Consider the following 27,511-nt stretch of genomic DNA (forward strand, 5'->3'; position numbering starts at 1 on the left):
GTGGCTGAGCGGTGAGGGAATCGGGCCAGTAATCAGAAGGTTCCCCACCCCTGCTCTATCCCATTCCCTCCTGCCTTCCTCACTCACCTGAAACACTGTCATTATTGCTGCAGGGAAGGTATCAAAGTTTGTCGGAGGAGTTCCAGCTTCAAAATTAAACCTGGATAGAGAGAGAGAGAGAGAGAGAGAGAGAGAGAGAGAAAGAGAGAGATGGGGGAATGGGGGGGGGGGGGGGTAAAGAGGATCGTAAGACAGACGACATTAAGGAAGGAACCAGGAAAGGAAAAGAGGTACAGAGGGTAAACGTAGAGGAGATAAAGACAAAGAGAAAGGGATGGGGGAGGAGCCGAGAGGGAGGGAGAGGTAAAGACCGAGGGAGATACGGCGAGCAGGAGAGAGGGAGAGGGAGAGAGATACGGCACAGATAGAGAGATAGAACGCAGGAGAGACAAACAAGGTCGTGGAAGACGGATAAGAGAGGCAGGAGGGTGCGAAGAGAAAGACACTGACTGTCCCCCGAAGAGCTGCATGCCAAGCAGGGCGAAGACCACAATGAAGAGGAAGAGCAGGAACAGCAAACTGATGATGGACTTCATGGAGTTGAGCAGAGACACCACCAGGTTTCTCAGAGAGGCCCAGTACCTGGTAAAGACAGAGAGGAAGGGGGGATGGGACGTGGAGGGTGCAAGGGTGATTCATTAAGTCAGTAATATGACTCTGATTTTGATTAATAGTACAGACAGACAGGCAGGCACATAGACAGATATGGCAGACTTACTTGGTGACTTTGAAGATTCTCAGTAACCTAAGAGCTCGCAGCACACTAATGCCAAAGGAGGTTCCTGGCTGGATGATGGACCAGAGCACCTCAAATATGCTGCCACAGATCACCTGTCACACACACACACAAAGACACACATATATCTGTTTATGTACTTTTACTTCTATGATATTTGGCAAAATACTAATCATGTCTAAGTGTGTTCATGCTTGTATGTGTGCAGGGGGGCCTGAGTGATTGTGTACGTGTGTGAGTGTATATGTGTGTGTGTGTGTGTGTTGGCTGTGTTTATTACAAGACTCACAATGCAGTCAAAGCAGTTGAAGGACGAGTTAAGGTAAGCCTGCTTGCCCAGTCCATACATCTTTACACACATCTCCGACATGAAGATACCCAAGAATATGAACTCAGCAAAGTCTGGAAGCACAGGCAGGGGAGGGGGAGGAGATGAAGGGAGCCGAGAGGGAAAGGACAGAGAGAAGGAGAAAAAGAAGGAGGTGGAAAAAGGGGAAACGAGAGAAAGCAGACAAAAGATTCACGGAAGATCAAAAATCGGGCAATGAGAGGCAACCGAACACTAGCGACACGAGCGCTCTCCATTCCCGACCGCCTATACACTCACAGAGGAAGTCAGAGAGGGGCTCGGGTTGGTCGTAGTGTACCACGGCCACGCACAGGGTGTTGAGGCCCACCAGACACAGCACGGTCCAGTAGAAGGCCTGGGTCTTCACGATGTGGCGGATGAAGAAGCGCAGACGACGCTCCCGCTTGTGGAAGTCGGAGCCCTCCAGCTTGGAGCTCTTCAGGCTGGCCCTGGCAAAGGGTGAGCCTGGGGGGTGTGGAGGTTGGAGGGGGTCAGGTCAACTGCCGTTGTACAGTAGGAAGTATGTGTGTGTTGTACTCTGTGTGTGGGCGTGTGCGTGTGTGTCTTACCCACGGCCAAGTCTCCCTCCCCTTCCTCTGGGTTCAGTAGCTCAGTTTTGTTCTTGTGGTTCTTCATGGTGGGTCTCCTACGGGAGCCTAGAGAGGACACACAGAACACTGTGCTTATGGCCAAACGTGAATAACAGAAGCCTCCTTGAAAGAAAAATACGACCCGCACACACACACACAGACCCACACACACACAGACACACGTTGATAAATACCATCAAAGGGCATCCGATCATCCCCATCATTGTCATCATCTGCCAAGATGACCTCTTCTAAAGAAAACACAAAGCAAGCATTCCATAAACGTCAATCATACACACGTTACTGCAAGTGCCATGGTATACAATCAGAAGACATCTACACGCACGAACATTCGAGTAACGACAGAAAATACATGGAGCTGACTCCTGCTCCTCCTGGGGCATGTCAAGATGTGGTAATCAAAGGCAGGGTTTTAGTACGATGTGAAATCATACACGTCAGGTAACTCAGACAGATGTCCATACCTGCTTTGCAGATCCACTCCAGGTATCCATTGAGCTCTCTCTCTATCTGCTGCTGTCTCCGAAGTTTCAGAAACTCACTCCTGTTCTCTACACGCTCTCTCTCTTTGGCAAACTCCCTGGGGTACACACACACACATTCACAAGCAGGCACAGAGCACAGGTACACACGCAGTTAATAAAAAAAATCAATAATGGCTAATATATGAGACAGGGTACAGAGACACATACATGACATGACACAAATCACACACTCGCTGACAAGAAAACACATACAAGCAAGAAAGGCAGACAAACAACTAGACAAATGTGCAACCATTCTGCCAAAAAGACAGACAGACAGACAGACAGACAACAAGCCAGTCAGACAATCAGTCAGAACCAGGCAACTGGACAGACAGGCAGACAGCTAGAAGACAGACAGACAGACAGACAGACAGACAGAAGACATACCCTGAGAGGACACCCAGCACCAGGTTGAGCATGAAGAAGGAGCCGATGATGATGAGAGGGATGAAGTACATCCAGTTCCACGAGCTCCCTGAGGCATCATTGCTCTGTAAATACCCCCCCCACACACACACACACACACACACACACACAGTCAGTCAGTCAGTCAGTCAGTCAGTGTGATCAATGTATCAAACTTATTGACACTAATGAACAATCATGTGGTTGACAACAAAACATCCATTGATAGTTTGCCAGTGTAGTCCGTAGTGTATATAGACTGTAAATAGAAACTAATGCTAACGTGTCACCATGTCTGCCACCTCAACTCTAAACAGTCAATAAGTCGTGACGATCACTTTTCTATCTCTGTCATATTTCTCGTCACTCCATTCCTACTCCTTCATTTCCCCTTCCCTGTCCCCCTTTCCTTCAATACCTCTCTCACCACAAACCTCCTCCCCAAATGGCCTTAACAAGCGACAACATTTCCATCCCCCAATCCTTCTCTTTTTCATTAATTCCCTTCCCTCTCTCTGCATGTTAGTTGGCTTCGCTGTCGTGCTGTTCTGAGTGTACTGCAGCTTTTTTCTCCATTAAACTTTCATCACGTTCTTCCACAGCAGCAGCAAGAATAACTCTGACTGAACAGCCCCGTTAAATATAGAGAAGCACGGAGAGGTCCTGCTGGGGGGAGGTGTATGGGGTGTGGTGAAGATGGAGGGAATACTGGGGGAGAGAGAGCGAAGGGGTAAGGGAGTGGAACAGGCTTAGTGAGACTGGGTGAGGAGGGAGACAGAGAGAGAAATTGAGAAAGGGAAAAACAGAGATCATGAGAGAGTGAGAAAATCAGGTGGGATGGAATGGGGAGAGTCCTCAGAGCCGGTCGTGGACGGAGTATACCAACACACTGCAACTCCCCTCACCCTCATGCCTCTCGTCTCCATAGCTACCGTTGCCAGTGGCAGCAGGGCACTGTTGAAGTCGTGCGTGTTATTGGCACACATAAAGTGAGAGAGCCCCTACTTGGGAACATGCATACTGTATATACTGCAGGAGTAAATCATGCTATGTGGCCATCAAGCCTTTGTGGCGACAAGTCTTTGTCAATAATGTCAATAAATCTCTATTGGTAGTTCCAGTACCATCAGAACCAATGAAAACAAGTCAGAATAATGCAGTCAGTAGACTGTGTTGGTAATATTTGTATAACATGACGCCTAACTCATTTTACACTACCTGTATATTTGTCTTGACATGCTCCTTTAGAGAACCACTCAAAAGTCTAATTAGTTTGCACAATGAACACAAATACAGATAAGAGGCAGAAGAGAAACATCACACTTTGGTAAATGAAAGCCCTGAGACTTAAACAATGTACCTTTGACCTCACAACTACACGTGTCAAATTTAAGCTTGGACTTCTACTGTTCTGTAATGTTTGCCAGTATGCAAAGTGTCACTATGTTACAGCATTTCTTATCGCCCCTGTACCTCTCTCCACAGGTTTGGACCGGGAAACCTTTTCAGGTGGAGCACTCACGTAGTAGAGCAGGTCGGTCCAGCCCTCCATGGTGATGCACTGGAACACGGTGAGCACGGCAAACAGGATGTTGTCAAACTGCGTGATGCCGTAGTTGGGCCCTAACCAGTACTGTCGACACGTCGTCCCATTCGGACACAGCCTCGCCGGGGCCTCCGTCCCGCATGGGAACTCCTCCCGGATCTCACCTGCGACGGGAGGACAGGAAGCGGAGGACGAGACGAGGGATGGTGAGGAGGCAGAGGGGAAGAACGACTCGGAGAGCGTAAAACAACTTTGGCTGCTAGACAGATGTAATCGTCTGTGGTTTCTTTGGCTTTTTGAATCCACAGACGGCGGATTCACGTCCGCCTTCTGCTCCTTTTTGACCGGCTGTGTCCGTCGCTTTCTGATTTCGAATACCGCAGAACTACCTACATATCTGAATGGTCAATGATTGTTTAACACCTTCATGTGAATAATGGCCTGTCAACAGCCAGGGCCACACAGACACACAAACACACGCACATACATATCCACACTCACCTGTATAACTGTCAAAGCAGGTGGTGTGGAATTTGCCCATGTAGAACTCCAGGCCTATGATAGCAAACATGAGGATGGCGAAGAAGAGCAGCAGGCCGATCTGCAGCAGGGGGATCATAGCCTTCATGATTGACTTGAGCACCACCTGGAGGCCTGGAAGACAAAGCACACTTTGAAATGACCGTTTCACAGCACTTACTGGGGCCAGTGGGATATACTGTACAGTATATTGTTGAAATGTGAGGTGGTGTTTAAATAGCAAAAATGCTGACACAGAACTTGTACTGTTTCACGTGTTCTCCAATTGAAGCAAAAATACATGAATCAATCCAATATGTGTACAGTACGTGTGTCTGTATGTGTGTGTGTGTGTGTGTGTGTGTGTGTGTGTGTGTGTGTGTGTGTGTAAGGTCTGGGTAGTCGTTGCACTTACTGGGAATCCCAGACACCAGTTTAAGGGGTCTCAGCACACGGACTGCTCTGAGGGTTCGCAGGTCAAAGTCTGACCCTATCGTAGACAGGATCCTGCGCAGAACAACAGGCAGTGGAGAGGGGAGGGAAGGAAACAACATAAGTACATGTAGCCCTTTAAAAACAATAAACATAACGGATGACCAGCACCAGACAATCAATGTCTACCGCACCTTTGGACAACAGCATGTGTCAGTCATTCACTCTAATCACTGTTGCGCTTGAGTGGGAGGAACCCCCAGGATCATTAGTGAGTGAATACTGTATGTGAATGCATGAATGAGCTGGGAGATAATCAATACAGCAGGCAGAGAAGTGGATAGAGGAATGGATTAGTAAGACAGACATGGCGAGGAAACAGAGCCAGAGCTGAGAGAGAGAGAGAGAGAGAGAGAGAGAGAGAGGGGGGGGGGGGGGTGAAGAGAGAGACAAGGGGCGTAGTTTGGCCCTGCTGCATTGACTGAGAGGAGTAGCCGCTGCTTAGTAAGAGAAAGAGGCAGAGCAGGAGGGAGGGAGGAAGAGAGAGAGTGGAGTGGAGTGGAGGGGGAGGCAGGATGTGTGAGAAAGAGGGTTGCTGACTGGCTTTTTTCGATGCCCATCTTTATTCCTCCTATTTATAAACCCACTCTCTATCTCAGAGCCATGGTCACAGTCAGTTTGGCAGAGCTCTACTCAGCGCACAGCGCCACACTCACACACACACACACACACACACACACACACACACACACACACACACACACACACACACACAGACAGACAGACATACACGTAGGCTGAGATTTCTTGACAAGAGTGTGTGTGTGTGTGTGTATGAAGGTGCAGATGCTCCCTGACACTGCCTGAATTCCAGTCATCCTCCCGTCTGACGCACACTGTGAATCATCAAATTGTTCCACCCGCTCCTATCTATGCTAGAAGAGGCACAACCAGTCCAGGTCTAGAGTACATCCTAGCAATCAGGACCAGGTCCAGAACACACCCTAGTAATCAAGACCAGGTCTAGAACACACCCTAGTAATCAGGACCAGGTCTTGAACACACCCTAGTAATCAGGACCAGGTCTAGAACACAGCCTAACAATAAGGACCAGGTATAGAACACACCCTAGTAGACAGACCAGGTCTAGAACACACCCTAGTAGACATACCAGGTCTTGAACACAACCTAATAAGACCAGGTCTAGAACACAGCCTTGACAAGTTCAGGTCAGGTTTTACATGAGATGTAAAGGAAAAGCAAGTGCTTCTCTCAAGGTGTCAGTGCAGTCCAAGTATTTCATAAGAATTGCATTGTATTCTTTTCATAAGAAAAGATGCACCACACCAGTTACCAGTGAAACAGGAAATTCAGGATGAGTGGCTCCTAAACCTGTACTTTCCCTGCTCCAACCACCTGAGCAAACTGGATTCAATGCAGCCTTGTTGACTCATACCTTAGGGGACTGTTCACAATGTTGTTTGTGCAACATTGGCACCTGTACTTCACCCTTTGCATGACTTGAATACTGAAAGAGCCAAGCAGGGTCCGACAGTAGAACAGGCTAAATCCCAGCCCAGCACAAGGAAATCAATGGGAAAGCCCCCTAAGAGCCACCCTCTGAGATAAACCCAACTCAGCGTTTGTGTGAGTGGGTCTACATGGGAGTTAGCAAGCGGTTACCCTCGTTGATGGTCTGGGAGACACACACACACCAGGGAAGGAGAGGATCGAGGGGAAGGAGGGAAAGCAAGGGAAGGAGAGGAAGTGAGTAGCGAGAGGAAGCAGCGAAGGGGGGAGAGGCATGGGCATGTGGAGGATGGAGGTGCCAGTTTGTCAGCCCAGGGGGGGCCATGGTGACGCAGGGTGGGATATTGAGGTTAGAGTTAGGAATTCACAACCACATACTGTGGCTGTGCGTGTGATCGTGTGTGTGTGTGTGTGAGGGGACTGTTAACAGTGCTGACAGCAAAGGCCTCTACTGGGACTCACCTGCCAATCTGCTATTGAGCAGCATAGGTGTGCAGAGAGAGAGAGAGAGAGAGAGAGAGAGAGAGAGAGAGAGAGAGAGAGAGAGAGAGAGAGAGAGAGAGAGAGAGAGAGAGAGAGAGAGAGAGAGAGAGAGAGAGAGAGAGAGAGAGAGAGAGAGAGAGAGAGAGAGAGAGAGAGAGAGGAGTGAGCTAGAGAGCGAGTGAAAGAGAGAGAGGGAGGGTGAAAGAGAGATAGAGAGAGAGGGAGGGAATAAGAGAAGTAGAGAGAGGAACGAGAAGAAGGGGACAATATAGGCAAAAGAGTGGTAAAGAAAAATGGCTTGTTTTCAGAAACAATCCTTTAATATAGGAGATGATAATGAGATGATCATGAGGAGTGATGTTAATGATGATCCTGACGATGAAGGCGCTGATGAACAGGTCAGCTGTTTCACTTCACGGCACCTTAAAAAGCGATACCCTCATTCACACTGTTTCCACGGTTACGAGCCCCTTCTCATTCATAACTGTTTCCATGGCAACAGGGACCTCGGCTCATTGATAGAATCTCAGTATCACCCTGGTAACGAGGCCAAGGGAGGAGCTTGATTGATGTTGTTTTGTTTGTTTTGTCACTTTCCATTAAGGGTATCAAAACATGTACATATAGCACATAAACACAAACACACATACCCACATTGAAAAACACACACCTAAGACAAGGGTGAATTCCTAAATACATATTGTGGAGTGCAAACATTTGTGTTCACGCGAGCACACACTGCAAAGTCAAAACCAACCTTGCACGTAGGGTTCTAACCCCGCGTGTGGACTACACCTCACACACTATGGACAGTCACACACACACTTGATATGAAGCCATGACTATGCACAGTGTATATTGTCGGAATTTTTTTTTGATGTCATTAAGAATATGAAACTAAATCATGCAGACACAGACAGTGTGTCCACACACATATACAGCAAGCGCACACACACGCACACATCTACACGATCCATCTTGTAAGACTTTTTCATAATGCATGTTTTCCCCTCTGTCTCCTGTCTGGCCTTCCCTCTCATCTCTGTTTTTCTTCCCCCTCTGTATTGCTGGTCTCAGCGGAAAAAGAGCTGTCAGCTGCCCATCCAACTCACTGACTCCCTCGATCCTGTCCCCCCCCCCCGCCCCTCCCTTTCCCCCTCTCTCCCGTTTCACTGTCCTTCTTCTGATTCTCTCGCCCCTCTGTTTTGGACGGTAAAGCCGAACTGAAAATTGCGATAGGAGCAGAAGAGAAAACGGGCCGTACGTGAGAACGACCAGGACGAAAGAAGACATCTTGTCCTAAAGTAACATGAACTGTGTGAGTCGGACAAAAAGCGACATTAGAAGCCGCTCGTCTTCATTCTCCTTCAGCGTAGACATAATTGATCTCACTGTCTTTCAGATTCCCCATGCTCTCCTTCCTTTCCTCTGTTTTTGCTTCTTTCTTTCTTTCTTCCCACCCCCCCTCCCTAGAAGGTCAAAATATCTATCGATCCAGGAAGTTGGAGATATTCTTCAGGTCCTTCAGAACCTATGTTGTTGATGAGTTGATAATTATCTTCTACTTCCAACCAGTCCTCCATCTATTTCATCATTCCTTCCTGACATCTGATCTGGTTTGTGAGACGGGGGAAAAGGAGAGTAGATGGGACAACCAAACGAAGGGTCTTAGGACCAATAATCGATGCCACTGATATAGTGTGGCTGGAACACGCTTGGTAGCAAAATTACTTACAGTAAGCAATGAACTGCATAAACACACTCACACTCATGCACACTTGGGTAATGGGATTGTGTAGTTATGTGTACAGCAGTAGAGGAGGTCTTGGAAGGGTCGGGGGGGAAGAAAGAGGAAATGTGAAAGAGGAAATGTGTTTTTAGAAAGGCTGCTGCCAAGGAACCGACCAGTGTGTGTCTGCCTGTGCATTTATGAAAAAGAGAGACTAAAGAGAGGGACTGAGAGATTGAGAGTGTGTGAGTGTGTGTGTGTTTTCCCTGGTCATTGTATTATCAAAGAGCCAAGGGAGAGAAGGGCAGAAAGGGCAGCTGCATTTCATCTTCAAAGAGCACTGTTGCTGAAAGACACCAACCATACACACCACAGCTGGCTACCTCGAGTGTGTGTGTCTGTCTGTCTGTCTGTCTGTCTATCTGTCTATCTGTCTATCTGTCTATCTGTCTATCTGTCTATCTGTCTATCTGTCTATCTGTCTATCTGTCTATCTGTCTATCTATCTATGTAGCTATCTATCTATCTGTCTATCTGTCTATCTGTCTACCTGTCTATCTATCTATGTAGCTATCTATCTATCTGTCTATCAATCTATCTATCCAGGGATCCATATAGAAAGAGAGACACAATGAGAGAGGGAGAGAGAGAATGAGTGAGAGAATAAGAGAAAGGGGGGGAGACACAGAGAGAAAGCGAGAGAGGGGAGAGAGAGAGAGCTCCTGTGTCTCAAGGCTGTACGGGATGATTGATCATCTGCAGCAGTGAAAAACAGGTTACTGCAGCAGCAGCACACGCACACACTCCCCCTCCCATTGGCTTGCTCCGCTTCTCTTTCTCCCCCTCTTCTTCCCTCTCCCTCTTACTCACTCCCTCTCTCTTGCCAGCAGCTTGCGTTGTCTCTCCCCCCGTGTTCGTCCTTCCTCTTCCTTTTCATCTTCCTTCTCTACCTTCCTTCCCCTCCTTACTCTCTCCATTTACTGTAAACAGCTGTCTTTTTTTTCGCCATGTTCCTCTTGGCCTCCTCTCCGTCTCATCCTTCTCTTTGTTGATTTCTACCGGTAGATTACTGGCGCCACTGCCACCCTCGCTCTTTTCTCTCCAAACGTCAACCGTTGCTTTCCAACTTTACAGTCGGCGGATGCGATTCCTCCCGTCCCGCACCTCTCTGCCCCTGTCCCCTCTGTGCCCCTTCCTGTCCCCCACCCCGTCTTCTCTCTACGAGGCCTGAGGAACGGGACAGCCTACGGCCCACACCCAGTCGGCTACTCCCCCCGAACCACCCTCCCTCTGTGTCTCCCTTCCCGTCACGCCTATCCCCCATGGTTGTCTCCGTGCGACTATCAGATTTCCCATATTCTTCAAATATTCTCTTACGTAAAAAACACCATTCGACATTTAACGAGACACAAGATAGATACAAACGTTAGCCACAAAGCCTAATCCTTTTTTCTTTCCACTTTATCATCATTTTCCAAGAATCCACCTATTTCTTTTTATCCTCCTCTCTGCTCTGTCTGTCTCTCCACATTGGACCAGAGCAGGTTTCAGAGTCAGTGCAATGTAAGATGTAGAGACAGAACGTCACAAGGAGTCCAGCTCACCATGTCTTCACTGACTAACAGAGAGATAAAGAAAGACGAGAGAGAGGAGGAGGGGAGAAGATGAGATACTCCACTCAATGGTGCTCCTGCGTGTCAGCAATGGTGAACAAAAATGTTTACGTGACCTTTGCACCCCCTACCACTTGCACACACACACACACACCAACGCACACAGACAGGAACGCACGAGCACACTAACATTGTACCACTGTTTTCTGTCTTTACGAAATGTAACAACAATGATCAGAGATCAGCTTCTCAAAGTCATTCAGAAAACGCTGGATAGAGAGACGGCAATGTAAAAAAGGGATGAAGAGAGGAGAGAAGGAGGCTGCAGAGCGAGTCTGTAAAATGATAAAGAAAGCCCAGAGAGGCCATGAACAGAGGGGAGAAAATGAGGGAGAGGGAGAAAAAAATTCATGCACAAAGAGCACTCAGCCCCACAGCTGGAGGACATATCGCTACAGAGAGGGGGGGGGGGGGGAAGGGAGAGTGACAAACACAGAGAGAGAGAAAGCAAGAGAGGGGGAGACAGAGAGAGAGGGAGACAAATAGAAAGAGAGGGAGAGATGGAGAGATAATGAGAGAGGGAGGGAGAGGGAGAGAGTGGGGGAGAGAGGGAGAGATAATGCGAGAGAGGGAGAGATGGAGCGAAAGAGAGACCTCTTGTGTGTCTCAAGGCACAAGTGATGGAAATACTATCCATATGGTGTCTAAAGCTAATGGTTTAAAGCAGATTCCAGCACAGGAGAGAAATTGTGGCTTCAAAATCAAACAGAAAAGGAGAGGACCTTTATCTTACTTCCTGACCGCTGTTGGCCACCCTGGACACCTGCTTCTTCTTTTCCTATACCCCTCCTGTCACCTCTCTATCTGTCCACTCCTACCTCTCCATATCTCTCCCCCTCTCCCTCTCTTCCTCCATCTCCCCATCCCTCTCTTTCTCACTCTCCCTCTCCCTCTCCTCCTCCATCTCCTCTCCCTCTCTTCCTCTCCTCCACCCTCTCCCCTCCCTATCCCTCTCTCTCCCTTTCCTCCACACACTCCTTTCCTCTCATCCTCCATGTCCTCTTCTTTGTCACCTTCTCTCTCTCTCTCTGTTCCACCCTGTCCTTGTCCTCCTCCCTCTCCTCCTCCTTTCTCTTTCCCTCTGCCTCTCTCCTCTCCTCCACGTCCTCTCCCTCTCCTCTTTCCTCTTTCTTCTTTCCTATCCTCCTCTTCTCTCTTTCCCTCTCCCTGTCCTTCTCCTCTGCCTCTAACTCTTTCCTCCTCCTCTCTCTCTTCTCCTTCCTCTTCCTGGCCCTCCTCCCTTTCCTCTTGTCCTCCTCCCTGGTGGGTTGACATTTGTTCGGTGCCCTGGCTGTGCCTCCCTGCAGCGCTGCTGTGATCCCAACTCTGTCTCTGTCTGGGTCGTCTCATTATGGTTAGGGACCAGGAGAGAACACACACACACTCACCACACACACAACACACAGAAACCCCCACCACACACATGCAGTCGACATACACACACAAACACATTAGTGAAGGTATAGTTAAGTGGATGTCTGTATGTCAAAAGTCATGTTTGTCTGTCGGGCTGTGACTGAAATCCAGCCGTGTTTATGTCGTGACTGTGTTTATGTGTCTTGTCCTGACAGAAATATGTGAATGTATGTGGGTCTGTGTGCCTTCATAAGTCTGTTGAGTATGGGTGTGCAAGGGTCTGTTGAGTATGGGTGTGCAAGGGTTGCGTGTAGTTGTGTAATCCAAATGCGCAGGTTACAGTAGCACCTGCAAACGTGCCGTAGGTACGAGTTTGTTTGTGTGCGTGCGTATTTGTGCCGACATATCAAAGCTCACCCTGTGAGTACAACTACGAAATCCATGACGTTCCATCCGTTCCTCAAGTAGGAGTTCTTGTGGAAGGCGAAGCCCAGAGCCAGGATCTTGATACCCGACTCAAAACAGAAGATCCCAATGAAGTAGGGTTCTGTGTCATCCTGCAGACAGGGAGAGAACACAGAGTGAATATCTGTACGTGCGAGCATCTGTGTGTGTGTGTGTGCTTCTGAGTGTGTGCATGGGTGCTTCTAAATGCGTGTGCCTGCATATGTGTGTGCGCGAGCGTGCATGTGTGTGCTTTGGAGCGCTTGTGCGTGCGTTGCGCACACGTGTGTGTATGTGTGTGTGTGTGTGCATGGCTCACCAGGCGTTCGGACAGGGGGGTCTTATCTCCGTCTGGGAGGTGCTGCTCCAGAGCCAGGACGATGCAGTTGGCGATGATGGTGGCCAGGATCATCCACTCAAAAGGAGTGAGGGAGCACGGTCAAGGAAGAAAAACAGAGGGATGGAAGGAAAATAGAGAGGGGGGGGGGGGCTGCCCCTCATAGTCATAGTCACATGACTAACCTGCTGTTCTTCTGAGAGCAGCTACGGGCGAGCATGTCATATGTCTTATTTGAATGCATTTCATCACATTTTATTCCCCCAAATGTTTCAGTGCAAAATGGCAAAGTGGGAGAGAGACTAAGAGAAGAGAGAGTGAAAGGGTGGAGCGGGGGGTGGAGACGGAGACGGGGGGGCGGAGACAGGGGGAGGAGGGGGCGGAGACAGGGTAGTGTGAAGAAGTAAAGAGATAGATTCTAAAATCGAATCAGCAGCACCAGACATTCAACCAGCTGTAGAGCAGCCCTCCAGCACTGGACTTGAACATTGCTGATGTGTAGTAAACACACACTCACACGCAAGTACACTCACGCACATAAACGCACATGCACACACACCCAAGGTCAGTAGTCAGCCAGCTGTTCCCAGTGTCTGGTTGAGGCAATGGTGGGAAGATGTGTGCGTGTGTGTGCGCGTGTGTGTTGATGGTGAAGTAATGGGTGCTGCAGGGCCAAAGTATGAGTGAGTCAGACAGACACCAGGCATACCCCTAATGGCCCCATCATTAGCCTGTTACTCCCAGTACTGCATGTTTACACACACTGGCATAGCTGTATATTTTGCACACGCATGTACTCTATGGATGGATGTGAACATAAACACACACACACAGTGATGACACATACGTTATCATTAGGCTGTTACTTATACGTTATACGCTGACAAGATGTGTGTATGCTGCTGACTCGGACTACACACGCACGCATACACACACACACACACAGTGTGTAAAATATGCATGGGTGAGGCCCGGCCCATGAGATTGATTGAATGCGACATCAACGTTTGTCTCTGTATACAGAGGGACTAGGGGCTAAGTTATACTAGCAGACAGAGAGAGAGAGAGAGAGAGAGAGAGAGAGAGAGAGAGAGAGAGAGAGAGAGAGAGAGAGAGGGGAGGGGGTCTATCAGACTGTATATCTCACGCCGTTCGTCTATTTCTCCCCCGCTCTCCTTCTCTCCCTTTCCCGCTCCCTCTCCACGGTCCATCCTACTGCCTCGGCCTCCATCCATTTTCCTGTCTCGTTAAGGCCTGTCTCGTTAAGGCCTGTCTCGTTAAGGCCTGTCTCGTTAAGGTCACATGGAGAGGAAAAACTGTGAGAGAGGGAACAGGAGAGATCACTTGGCATAAGAAAAAAGAAAGGAGGAGTGTGTGAATGGCCCTTTACATGTGAATATACACATATATATATATATACAGTATATATACGTGTGCTCTAATCATGACCAAAAGAGACTTCGGGGTTGGGCTAACTGGCTCTCTGGGGTTTGGTGATGCTTTGCCTTCAAGCTCTGCTCTGAGCCCGCTCCGTGTGTGTGTGTGTGTGTGTTTGTGTGTGTGTGGCCCAGCACTTATACTTAACACACATTAGAGAACCGAAGGCTCCACTCAATTAGCCTGCCTGCCCCCTCGCACTGTATGTGTGTGTGTGTGCTTCGAATGTGTGATGTCATGTGACCATACTTGTATGTTTATGAGTGTGAGTGTATATGTGTGTGTGGGTGTGTTTCTGGGTGTGTGCATGTGTCCGGAAGCTATGTGTTCTTTGTAGCCTTCCCTAACCCTCTGATGGGAGATGAAAGAGTGAGAACCTTCGTCTCAGGGGAACACTTTCTATGAGTGTGTTTGATGTGTACATGGTGTCTGTGTGTGCGTGTTGTGTGATTATGTGTGTGAGTGTACCAACTCATTGGACATTGTGTGGCTGTACTCGTGGTGCTGGATTACACATTCACAGTGTGTGTGTGTGTCCTCAGTCTCTCCACTGTGTCTCCTTTCACACACACTCTCTCCAACGAACATGTGGTCAGTGTTCTTCTCTGCTCCGCATTGTGTGCACAAAACTTGAAATAAAAACCTCTGCTTTTCATCGTCAACAATGCTATATTTAGCAACATAACAGATGCAAAAGCAATGGGAAAGAGAGAGAGAAAGAGAGAGGGAGAGAGAGAGGATGTACCCATCTTCTCTTCCCCTCCCATCATTCAGTTTTTACTGCTCATTCTCACTTTACTTTGTCCTCTCTCTCTTTCTCCATGTCTGCCCTTCTCCTTTACTCCCTTGGCGTCACTGCACGGGGGGGGTGTGTGTGTATTTGGTGTGTGTGTGTGTGCTAATGGGGACAGTAGGAGGTCAGAGACAGATGTCTGGCCAGCAAAGGAGAATGACCAAGTAGAGGAGTATTCCTCACTGACGCATCCAAAACTGGACCTTCCCTGCTACGTGTGTTAGCTAATGAAACAAGCAAACACACAAACATGCATTCCAGGAACACAGTGGCTGCTTCTAAGACATGTCGTGTTTCTCAATCACTCTCTTCCTCTCAGCTGTTTACTGGAAGAGATGCAGCCTTGAGGGGAGAGAAACTGAGGGAGGGAGGGAGGGAGGGGGGGGGAAGGAGGGAGGGAGGGAGGGAGGGAGGGAGGGAGGGAGGGAGGGAGGGAGGGAGGGAGGGAGGGAGGGAGGGAGGGAGGGAGGGAGGGAGGGAGGGAGGGAGGGAGGGAGGGAGGAGAGTATGAGACGCATTCATGAGGACAGGAAGGACTAGAAAGGGAAAGAGAGAGTAAAAGAAAGGCACGTTTCAAAAGTATGATGCGTATGTGGTACACGCACACATCACCCTCACAATACACTAACCTCTACCTCACCCATAAAGCTCCTTGGTCCTCCTACCACCACCTCTTCACCCCCCCCCCCCCCCCCACCCCTCTCCCCCCTCCACAGTAAGCCAGTCTGTTTATGACTGATACACTTCTTCATGTATCTCTTCAGGCACTAAGCCTCGTCCCTTGTTCCCTCTCTTCCCTTCCCCTTTCCCCCTCTCCTTCTCCACCTCTTCTTTTCTACCTGCTGTCCTCCATCTGCTTCCTCTTTCCTCTCTCCCCCTCCAGTCTAATATCTTCCCCTTCCTGTCGCCCGGACGCCATCCCGTCGTCCTCTTCTCCACCTCTCTCTCTCTCCCTTCCTCTCTACTCACACTCCCCCCCTCCCTCCCCCTCCCTCCATGTTCTCCGATTTCTCTTTCTCTCCTCCTGTAGCTCTCTCTCGCTCTGTGTCGCTCTCTTTCCCGCTCGCCTCTCTTTCACGGTCTCTCTCTCTCTCAATCTGCGCATCAATCATCCATCTCTATCACACCACCTCCATTGAGTAGAGACAAAAAGAAGTGCAGCGTCAGCAAGAGGAGAGAGGAGGAGAGAGGAAGGGAGAGGAAGAGCGAGCGCGAGTGAAAAGTGAAAAGACGGGAAGCGGGGAAACGTGGCAAGAGAGGAGAGGGTAAACGAGAAGATAAAGAGCGAGAGTATGGCGGAGACGAGCTGCGTAGCTGCACGAGGAACACGAGGGAGAGAGAAAGGAGGGAGCAGAGGGATAAAGAGGGGGATGGAAGAGGAGTGTGAGAGGATTGCAGTGTTTCTCCTCCTTAGCCGTGAGTGGGATCGCCAAAAGTAGGTTACTGGCAGAACACACGCACACATACGGACACATACCATAGAGCATACCAGAACACACACAACACCAACTATCTTCTATCTCTCTTTCTCTGTGTGTCTCTCTCTCTCTTTCTGTCTATAACTCAATTTTGGAATTCTATCGAAATTCTACTGAATTTTCAAGAATAATGAAGAAAAACCCAAATCTAACTCGAAAAACACACACAAATGAGCAATTACCATCCAAAAACTGCATGGACGCAGATGCCCTCCCCCCTCCTCCAACACACACGCACACATTCCCCAATAGCAAAGACCAGCTGCTACCCTCTGACAGAAAGCCAGAATGCCCATTAATAAAACCAACCAAGCCTGGAAGTCATGTATACCGTCCAACACCAACAGCAGTGATTCACGCTGCTGACACACACACAATATGCACCAAACGCTACTTGTTGTACCCATGTGCCAATCGCACGATTTTTCTTTTTCCAGAAGGGAATGGAATCTCAAAAATGGCCCCCGTTTCTGAAGCTACGCTTCCATGTGTCCTTGGGAACATGTGCATGTCCTTATGCATGTGTGCGAGTTCCTGTGTGTGTGTGAGTCTCATCTCGTGTCCTTAGCTCCCCAGTGAGATGGTCAGGGATGGCCCAGAGTCATAACTGATGGATCCTCCCCCTCTTTCTTTGTCCTTTTTCTTCACATCCCTCTCTTGTTCTTCTTCCCTCTGCTCTTCTCTCTTCATATTCCCTGTCCTTATGCAACCCATCCCAGAGACTATGGCACAACAGAAACGACCAGAGATAAACTGCATCGTTAAACTGCTTACTGGCACACGTCTGACGGAGGCACCCTTTCAAAGCCTGATGGAACACATAAAGGCAACAACACTGGCGTCTCTCGGCTTCTCTCAGCTTCACCCTTAGCCTCTCCCACCCTCAGATAGCCTCTCTTAGCCTCTCCCTTAGCCTCTCCCACCCTCAGATACTCTCTCTTAGCCTCTCCCTTAGCCTCTCCTGGCCTCAGATAGCCTCTCTTAGCCTCTCCCTTAGCCTCTCCCAGCACCAGATACTCTCTCTTAGCCTCTCCCTTAGCCTCTCCCAGCCTCAGATAGCCTCTCTCAGCCTCTACCTTAGCCTCTCCCACCCTCAGATACTCTCTCTTAGCCTCTCCCTTAGCCTCTCCCAGCCTCAGATACTCTCTCTTAGCCTCTCCCAGCCTCAGATAGCCTCTCTTAGCCTCTCCCTTAGCCTCTTCCAGCCTCAGATAGCATCCCTCAGCCTCTGACAGCGTCCCTTGGGCTCTCTTAGTCTCTCTCTCGACCTCCCTCAGCCTCTCTCAGCCTCTTTCAGTCCCTCTCGGCCTCCCTCAGTCTTTCTCAGCCTCTTTCAGCCTCTCACTGCATCCCCGTCGACTGGCAACCTCCATCAGGCCTGAGCCGCTGCCCTCTGGCCATTTCTAGCTGTATTTTCCGACAAATCTAGGTGCCTGTAGGCCTGTTTAGCCCTCTTTGGCCCTATTTTCCTGAGTGTCCATCACTCCAGTGTCTGGCCTCCCTCTGGCCCTTTTTAGCCCGCATGTCTCATGTCTCTGTGTCACGTCTGTCACTGTCACCGAGTAAGCTGCTTCTTCCCCTTTTGAAAGAGAAGCTGCAGTTACTTCACTGAGTGTGTGTGTGTGTGCGTGTGTCTGTGAGTGAATGTTGTTACAAACAGCACAATATCAGCTGCTGCTGTGTGTGTGTGGGGGGGGGGGGGGTGTTATGTGTGTGTGTGTGTGTGTGTGTGTGTGTGTGTGTGTGTGTGTGTGTGTGTGTGTGTGTGTGTGTGTGTGTGTGTGTGTGTGTAGGTTCGTGCATGTGAGTGTGACTGTGCAGCTGTGGGTGTAGGTTTGTGAGTGTGTGTGTGTGAACTGCATGTCCGGGCAGGTGCCTGGCAGGATTATCTAGTAACAGACTAACAGAACCAGCATCACTCTGTGACTAAAGAACAGAGGCATGCTTCAATCAATCTATCTGTCTCCTCACTCTTTCTCTCTTCTCTCTCTTTCCAGTCTTTTTTCTTTACCCCTTGCTCTCCCTCTCAACACTCTGTACTCAACTCTCCCAAAAATAGAATTGTTTCACGTCACTGCCCTCCCCCCCCCAACACACACATACACCAGCATGCCACCAAAACTGAATTATTCAACGGAGAGCCAGAACGCAAGAATAAAGAGAGGAAGAGAGGGAGAGACAGATGAGAAAGAGACAGAGCGAGTAAGTGAGAGAAAGAGAGAGAGAGAGAGAGAGAGAGAGAGAGAGAGAGAGAGAGAGAGAGAGAGAGAGAGAGAGAGAGAGAGAGAGATGGAGAGAGAGAGAGATGGAGAGAGATGGAGATAGAGATAGAGAGAGAGAGAGAGAGAGAGAGAGAGAGAGAGAGAGAGAGAGAGAGAGAGAGAGAGAGAGAGAGAGAGAGAGAGAGAGATGGAGCACAAGAGGGAAAGAGAGAGTGAGAGTCCGAGGGAAGGAGTGAGACATATCCATCTGAAAACTGCTGCTATCCCAGCTTAGTCATACCGAAAACACACCCTTTTCAATCTTTCCATTTCATTGTGTTCTATTCTCTCCACAGGAGGGGCTGTGCGAGGAGGGAGATGTCCTTCTGTCAGATGCTGTTCTATCCTAGAGGGTTCTGGTGTCTCTAGTGAAGAGAGGAAGGAAGGAGAGAACATGGCCTCTGCTGACCTCTCCATTCTCCACCTCCGCTTCGCTAAAGAACACCGTGGGAGGAAGCTAGGTTCTATTTACGGCTAAAACACACACCCATGAACACACACATCTCCCACGTACACATTCCACAAATACAGTCTGTGCAGACATCACACACGCAGTGCACATATGTCCATGTGACACATGCAACAATAGACCGAACCAAAGAGAGCTGGACTGGACTGAAATGGATTAGAAAAAGCCACACAATAAGGCTAATAATAACTATATTCAATTGATAACTACGTGTCTAGTTCAGCGCTGGCTGTGAACTCTAAATTACTGTTAATAGCTTTAGAGATCTATCCTGAGAACAATTTAAAAAGGTAAAAAAAAGCTTGATAAGTTCTGCTTGTGTGTGTGTGTGTGTTAGTGTGTGTCTGTTGGGTTAGAGTCAGCCCAAGGGAATCAGGATATGGATCAATTCACCCATCTATTACCTGAACTGGCATTGTACCTGTATAAGGCAGCCAAATTGAGCCTGGGAGGCACACACACACACACATACACAAACACAGACACACTCACGCACAAATATGTAGCATTATAATCGCATACACAAAAATGCAAGAAAGGAACTGATTAACTCTTCTCTTTTCCACAACAACACACACACACGTCCACACACAATTGCTATACAGTTACGAGAAACCACACACGCAAAATTGCCAAACACGTTGTGCAGATCCACCATGCACTTTCGCTATTCATACAAAACGCCTGTGATTAGCACAACTGCACAAACCCTACATTTGAGGGCGGGAGGGGAACAAGAAGATGGGAAGAGGAAAGGTGAAAAGGAGAAGCACAGGGTCAGAAAGTGATGGATCGGATTTGAGGGAAAGAGAAGGTACAGGTAGGAGAACACGAGAGGAGAAGAGGAAACTTCACATCCTATCAGTCAGTGTGCCGAGTAAGAAACAGAGACAGGTAGAGAAAGAGACAGAGAAAGAGACAGGGAGAGAGAGAGGTAGAGAGAGACCCGTTAACCAGCAAAGAGAGTTTTCATGCCATTTGGTTTGACGTATACACTGACAGGCAGTTGGGTTTTTAACTCTGTGTTTCTTTCCTTCCTTTGTCTACCTCAGTCCCTGTCTTTCTAGGTTCCTTTCATCCTCTGGACTTTTACATTTACATTTAGTCATTTAGCAGACGCTCTTATCCAGAGCGACTTACAGTAAGTACAGGGACATTCCCCTCGAGGCAAGTAGGGTGAAGTGTCTTGCCCAAGGACGCAACGTCATTTTGCACGGCTGGGAATCGAACTGGCAACCTTCAGATTACTAGCCCGACTCCCTCACCGCTCAGCCACCTGACTCCCTACACCCACTTTTCCACCATGTCTTGCAATTGGAGTCAGATGGCTGAGCGGTGAGGGAATCAGGCTAGTAATCCGAAGGTTGCCAGTTCGATTCCCGGTCATGCCAACTGACATTGTGTCCTTGGGCAAGGCACTTCACCCTACTTGCCTCGGGGGAATGTCCCTGTACTTACTGTAAGCTGCTCTGGATAAGAGCGTCTGCTAAATGTAAATTGACTTCTATCATGCATCCCTGTAATGTTTTTCTCTATCTCTCCCATTTCTGCTGACATCAGTCACTCTAAAAGATGGGGAGAAACGTCCGCCCGAATCTCTGACCAGTTCATCCCCCTCTAAATGAGCTCCAACACACACACTCACACAAACAATTGTGCGCGCGCACACACACACACAAACACGATATCACCCAAAGACCAACCTACTAAACTGCATGCAATACATTACGAGGCCACACGTCCCTAAAGAACAAACCTCAATGTCAAGTGAATGGGAGTGGGGTAGAAATAGACAGCAGAGGAGGAGAAAGAGGGGGGTGGAAGGGCGGCGGAGGGGGGGAGCGGAGGGGGGAATGAGAGATGACGACTCGACAGTTAAAAGTGTTTTTGTTTTTTTTAACCAAAAGCAACCTCTACTGTTATTTTTTGTTCTTGGCGGGACAGGAGTGATCCTGACACAGAAATGTGACTGGGTGGTGAGGGAGACAGGATCCAGAGCCCTGTGTGTGCATGTGCGTGTGTCTGTGATCTGTCATCATCTAACATTCCTACACCAAGTACACACACGACACAGTCAATTCCAGTGGAGGATATGGGAACACAAATACATTGCCTATCCCCCAACCAACCCCTAATTCACACAAACGTACGCCAAAACACAGTGTGTGTGAAGCATAGTCCATGTAGTTAACAGCAGACAGTTGCGAGCGAGAGAAAGGCCGATAAATAATTTAGATTCTGCGGAGTGAATGTAGATCACTGACTCCACACAGGAGAGAACACTGGGGCCTCTCTCTCTCTCCATCCATTCCTCTCAACCATTGCTCTCCTTCATCCTCTATACGTCCCTCATCCTGGCTTTGCATCTCTCTACCCCCCTCTAATCACACTCTTTCTATCATCTCTCTGTCCCCCCTCTCTTTTTCTCTCCTCTCTCCCTGTCTCTGTCTTTGGCTCTTTTGGAGCACTTTGTCTCCAAGCTTCTATGACTCATACTACAGCCAATGGTTTCCTAACCGGACCAGGAAGCACAATGAATTGTTTCTAGGTCTACACACTTGAGTGTTTCTAGATCTACACTCTGGAGTGTTTCTAGATCTACACTCTGGAGCGTTTCTAGATCTACACACTGGACTGTTTATGAGTCTGTTTTGACTGATTCTCCAGTAGTTCTATCTGTGAAAAGTGGCCTTCAGAGAAAATTAGTATCACCATGTACCCTTAGCTGGACTCAGATCAGATATTAACCATGAAGCCCAATGATTATTACGGTCTGACATGTCTAACGACAGGCAAATATTATAATACGCTTTCAAATAATTACAAAGTCTTATGAAGAGGATATATATATACTCCACACACACACAAGCACACACACACGCACAAGGGCACACAGTGCCCAAGTCTAGTGTTTCATTAAGAGGTCAATGAAAGTATAGATAGCAGGAACACATATTGACTTAGTCTCCACTTACAAAGGGGAATAATGATGCTGAACCATATGGGCGGTCCTAAAGTGTGTCTTCTGTGCTAAAGAGTTACACAAACACACACACCCATGCAAGCGCACTACCACAATCGACATTCTGCCCTCTAGCCATGAAGTCTCACAGGGAGAGTGTGTGTGAGGTTTACAGTAAATGGACGACACAAGATACGTGAGGGGAGGGGGGGGTCAAAGGTCAGGGCATCTGATCTGGGACAGAGGAGATGTGAGGTCACAGGAGAGGACTCAACATGCTCCTGTAGCTCTGAAAATAACTTTAGTAATTGTGTTCAAAAGGAAATGCACATGAACCAGGGATCGGACGTATCTTTTGGATGACTTACAATGTTAATGTTACTGAATAGATGTCAAATTACCATTTTACCGCCCCTCATTCCCTCCTGCACACGCAATCACAAACGCTTGTCTTGCTTGTGCACCTCATCGTAATCCTTTAATCTCCTTTTCTTCACCCCCTTTCCTGTCGCTTCTACCCTCCATCTTCAGCCCTGGTCGTAAATCCACTGGAGACCAGTAAATCAACTGGAACCACTAACCATCGGGATCTGTCAGCCCAACCATCCATCTACTCACTCATCAATCTACTAGATCTATTTTCAACCAGCCAAGTCGTAAATCTAATCACATTTTTTACATACTACATCTACAATTGACTGCATTTACAAGGCAAATGTATTCGATCACACATGATAGGTTAATCATTTCGTTTTTTTATGCTTCTGTTATGCGATACTGTGTAGCCTTTTTGGAGTTCTTTGAAAGGTGCCACAGTACACTGTTCTATGTCAGTAAGCGTAATAGCATGGGTTGGTTACAACTGGGCGTTAGAGAAGAAAAAAAAACTCCGGGTAGGCAGGTGACCATCCGGGAACAGGTTTGTTGACCCCTGGCCTAACCAAACCACCACTCATCGTTCCAGGTAACCCGTTCCTAGATCTCCACACTAGTCATGTCAAACACATCAGTCACTCCCTCTGGGCTCCTCTGCAGATCTAAGCAGATTCGGCAGATATCGTGGCCGTGCCCACATTAGACCTAATGCCAACCCCTCGCTGTGTGTATGTGACAGACCTAAGCCATCTGTGTCTTAATGGCATACATCTGACGGGACAAAAGAAAGATCTGCATGTTTACATCGCATGTTAAATGAGAGGAGGGCTTTAGGAGTCCTGGAGTACCAGGTGACCACGAAGGTTGTACCCTACAGGTCCACGCATGGTGGCTATCATGCCAGAGGGACGTTATGATTAGACTGCATGGATAGAACAGAGAGAGAGACAAAGAGGAGGGAGTGATGACATGTAGAAGAGTGGGAGACCAAATTAGGACAGAATGGCTGATGGAGGGGATGGGAGATAAACGAGAAGAGAAGGAGGGATAAAAAATGATGGAGGGGAGAAGATGATGTGACGCGAGTGGCCCAGCGTCTAATCATCTAATACGATTCCACAGACACCACGCACACACGTTCACATAAATACACACACCATTTTCAATCAAGTCACCACATTTGTTTACACACACACGGCCTCTCCTGCACGCACACATCATTTGTGAGATTGATTCAATTGAAATTCAAATTTGATCATGAAATAGTGCTTTCAAATATCCCTCACACTTGCCAGGGCCGCCTAATTAGGTTGAATCATTCTTCAACCATGAGGGCAGATCAATGCTATCGTTATTCTGATTTCCTCTCTCATCACGGCATATCTCTTACAGAAGAGCAGCATTCGCTCAAACGACTCGCCTTTTACTTCCAAAATGGTGCAATGCTAAAACCCACTGACAGTAAAAGGCACAGTTCAGTATGTCCCACACATGCCCATACAGTACACACGTGCACATGGACACATGTATACCAGATACACATGCACTGTGTATAATGGGCAACTAATGGTTCATGTAAGTGGCTACTACATCCTGCAATCTTGAAATACTCACACGCGTGCGCACACACACAGCGTCACTTCCACAATGCTCATGAAAATCTGATGTTCTGGTGTGCTATGATGACTCAAATCCGAGTCTACAGGAATTGTGGTTAGCTGTACGAAAGCTCTCTTCTATTTTTTTGCTAGCTGGCCCCACACCATCCTTATCTCTCCTCTCTTTGCCATCCCCTACCCTAATTCTCAGTTTTTCCTACCACGTGAGGAGCCGGGCTGAGACTGCACATGCTGACATCAGCAACCAGCAGTGCCGCGCTACACACCACCTGCCTCGCCCCCTCCTCTCTCTCTCTCCCTCTCTCTCTCTCTCTCTCTCTCTCTCTCTCTCTCTCTCTCTCTCTCTCTCTCTCTCTCTCTCTCTGTCTCTCTCTCTCTCTGTCTCTCTCTCTGTCTCTCTCTCAAGAACATGTAACAGGCGAGCGTGACACCTAATAGCTTTGGCAACAATGTTGAGGCCAGTAGTGATAATTTACAGTAGGCTACTGTTATAGGCCTAGCCGTTATGCATTACATTTATGGCAGCATAGGCCTTTTTAACCTATATGATCTTTATGTAAACCACCTCCAGAGTTTTACGTATTCTCCACCATAACACACCAAAATGAATCCTCACTGCCTTCCATTAAAATGACAAAGCTAATTCCAAATATGTCGTTGGTGGCCATCAGGTATCCTATATTGCCTTTCCCATCACAGTGACAACCAAATTATCAATTAGGGACAAGCTTTTATGGGGAGCCATCATTTTAACAGCTGACAACTGAACAGGCCTACCTTTATTTCTTGAATTTTTTACAGTGGTGACATGTAAAAGGTAAAAGGATATGGCCATTCGGTGATCTTTTTGGCGTATTTTCTCACGAAATTGTCCTCGCTGAATATGAAAAGAGAGCGGTTGACAGTGAAGCAGTTCTGGCGCACCGGGATAGGGTTGTAGAGGGCCATAGTCCGGGCTCTCTGCGCCATAGACTGTTTGTACATCCTTTGGCCTCCGGGCCCTCCGGGAGCTCCGGGGGCTCCGTGTCCATGTCCATGAGGGCCGCCCTGTCTGCTGCCACCGCGGCCCCCTGCGCCGGGCCCTCCACCATACCTGGACGGCACCTCGTCTCGCATTCTCTGGACACCAAATGCCAATCTTTACAAAGCAGCGGAAAAGGAGGCGAATGCTCAGCGCAACCACACAACATTACATCCCATCTGCCTGAGGACTTTTCATATGCACAACTGTTTCCTAAATCTTCAACACCTGCACGGAGAAAGCGATGCGGCCTTTAAATTAGAAAATGAAGACGCCCATGTATCGGCTTCTTCGCTGTGCTTTGCGTTTAATGACCAAGTGCGGTGTGGAAAAAATTAAACGTGCGTTGCCTAGCAGGCTATAATTCACAGAGCACAGGTTTTCAGAATGTCTCTCTATTGCGTTATAATGTCCACAAAATTAGCAACAAAGCCAATATCACATTGGGCACATTCCAGAATGAGTTCAAATGAATGGTTTATGTTTTCCATGACTCCCCCTTCTTTATCATCTCCAGTGCGCGTGATAGCCTTGTCCGAAGGCTCTTGTGCTTTTCTTGACGATTCAATTCTGTCATGTTAAACTGTCATGACTTCTGCATTGCCAGCAACACTCACAAGTGTAGACCGAAATAAATCAAGCAGTCCAACTAAATAATAATAATAATAAAAACAAATCTATCCCCGTAGTTTGCTCGTAGTTGCCGATTTACGTTTCCAAGACTAAAAAGGCAGAAGAGGGGGGAAAAAACCCTATATTATTTATTTATTTAGTAACATCCGCAATGTTTGGTACAGTGTGGCTATAATCGGTCTCCCGCCACCTCACACTCGTTTTACATGCGCGCACTGACAACCGAGCATCTCGACACCAGGAAAAATGTGACATTTGTTGATGATCCTTATTTATAGTAAACCATCTTCGATACACACAGTCGTTGGTAATTCGTCCTCAAACGTCGGAGTTATGGTAATGGTAGAGTAATTCTCTCATACATTAGACGGTATTCCCCTCGCCACAATCATCATCTTCTTTCCATCACCTGCACGGGCATCCATACGTGTTCTAAGCCGAGGAGGGGGCATACGGACACGGAGTGCATCATCAAAGCCGAGTGGCGGACAGCCACCTCTCCCGTGTCTCACAGTCGCTCATGTTCTTCTTCACCCGGTTGAGCACATTGTATAAAACCGTCTAAAGTATCTCACCATCCCAGCCCCGCAGACTGTTTTGCTCACTGAAAATCCCAGTGTCCTACCCGTCCTCTTTCTCTCTTTCGACAAGTGCGCTCCTCGGCCTCGTCTCTCCCCGTCCAGCGGCCCCTAGGGGAGGAAAGGGGAGGAAGATGGATGTATAGATGGATGAAGAGGGAAATAATTCAGATTTTCAGAATTCAGCCAGTGTGTGATATCAAAAAGCGCGTTGAATGATAATTTGCCTCTTGTCGCCCAGCATTTTTTAACTCTGTCGGCTAATGGGCTAGTGATCAATTCAGCTTTCAAGGATGAGACCACTGCCGTGTAGAAATGTGCGCGAGGCTAGCCGCTGCAGCACATGACGCACGCAGCCCCCACTCGTACACTCACACCCCGTCCAACTTCCAGACGCATGCATAGCATCCTTCTGTGAGCCCTGCCCAGTAGATGATACCTCTTTTATAGGCCTACACACCTTGCTTGATCAAATACTGCGAAAAACATGTAATATGTAATAAAGCATTGGAAGAATGTATGTCATTTACAAAAGGACGCTTGGGTACAATGTGTTTTATAAACGATTTGAAGTATTTGCTTGTCAGGGCCAGGTGTTCGGCTGTGTATGCTCGCGCGTGTGTGTGTTTAGGCGATATGGGGTATGTAACTCGCGCGGGGGTACAGCTGCACCCCCTGGCGTGAGAGCGAGTGCGCGTGCATGGGCGCGTATCCCAGGGGAGATGTGCGGCAGCCTGTTTGTGAGTCGGGGAGAGAGAGAGAGAGAGAGAGAGAGAGAGAGAGAGAGAGAGAGAGAGAGAGAGAGAGAGAGAGACAGACAGAGAGAGAGAGAGAGAGAGAGAGAGAGAGAGAGAGAGGGGGGGGGGGGTGAGAGAGAGAATCCGCGACAGGCTATTCTTAGCCGCAGACATTTGGAAATTAATGGACGGAGCTCTCACTCCACCCAACACGACTCCTTTTCCTCCGTCTTTTCCATCCGTGCACGGTATGGGCTACCGTTACTTTGAAGGTGCCGGTAATGTCCTCATTGATTGCTGCAGACTATGTATGGCATTTGGAAAGGCTAAAAACAATGCATCTGATTTCCATGCCGAAGACTGTGGTCAGGTGATGAGAAGCAGCCCTGCCGGCAATTTTGCCCTATACTC

At 48.3% G+C, this 27,511-nt stretch overlaps 1 protein-coding gene across 1 annotated transcript in view; it reads right to left on the minus strand.

Moving 5' to 3' along the window:
- Window positions 1-27,339, minus strand: part of cacna1aa (calcium channel, voltage-dependent, P/Q type, alpha 1A subunit, a) — a 73,178-nt gene extending 45,839 nt beyond the window's left edge. Inside the window, exons 1-17 of the mRNA XM_067232720.1 lie at window positions 27,302-27,339; window positions 26,411-26,474; window positions 24,961-25,250; window positions 12,720-12,825; window positions 12,374-12,513; window positions 5,169-5,260; window positions 4,736-4,888; window positions 4,211-4,398; window positions 2,671-2,774; window positions 2,221-2,336; window positions 1,930-1,986; window positions 1,715-1,801; window positions 1,404-1,610; window positions 1,086-1,198; window positions 779-891; window positions 511-642; window positions 88-160 (exon numbers count right to left, since the gene is read on the minus strand). Of these exons, the coding sequence (XP_067088821.1) occupies window positions 88-160; window positions 511-642; window positions 779-891; window positions 1,086-1,198; window positions 1,404-1,610; window positions 1,715-1,801; window positions 1,930-1,986; window positions 2,221-2,336; window positions 2,671-2,774; window positions 4,211-4,398; window positions 4,736-4,888; window positions 5,169-5,260; window positions 12,374-12,513; window positions 12,720-12,825; window positions 24,961-25,250; window positions 26,411-26,474; window positions 27,302-27,339 (2,073 nt within the window). The remainder of the gene's footprint in view (window positions 1-87; window positions 161-510; window positions 643-778; window positions 892-1,085; window positions 1,199-1,403; window positions 1,611-1,714; window positions 1,802-1,929; window positions 1,987-2,220; window positions 2,337-2,670; window positions 2,775-4,210; window positions 4,399-4,735; window positions 4,889-5,168; window positions 5,261-12,373; window positions 12,514-12,719; window positions 12,826-24,960; window positions 25,251-26,410; window positions 26,475-27,301) is intronic.
- Between the last annotated feature and the right edge of the window lie 172 nt (window positions 27,340-27,511).

Source organism: Osmerus mordax, chromosome 3 (genome assembly GCF_038355195.1).
Source record: "Osmerus mordax isolate fOsmMor3 chromosome 3, fOsmMor3.pri, whole genome shotgun sequence".
NCBI lineage: Eukaryota > Metazoa > Chordata > Actinopteri > Osmeriformes > Osmeridae > Osmerus > Osmerus mordax.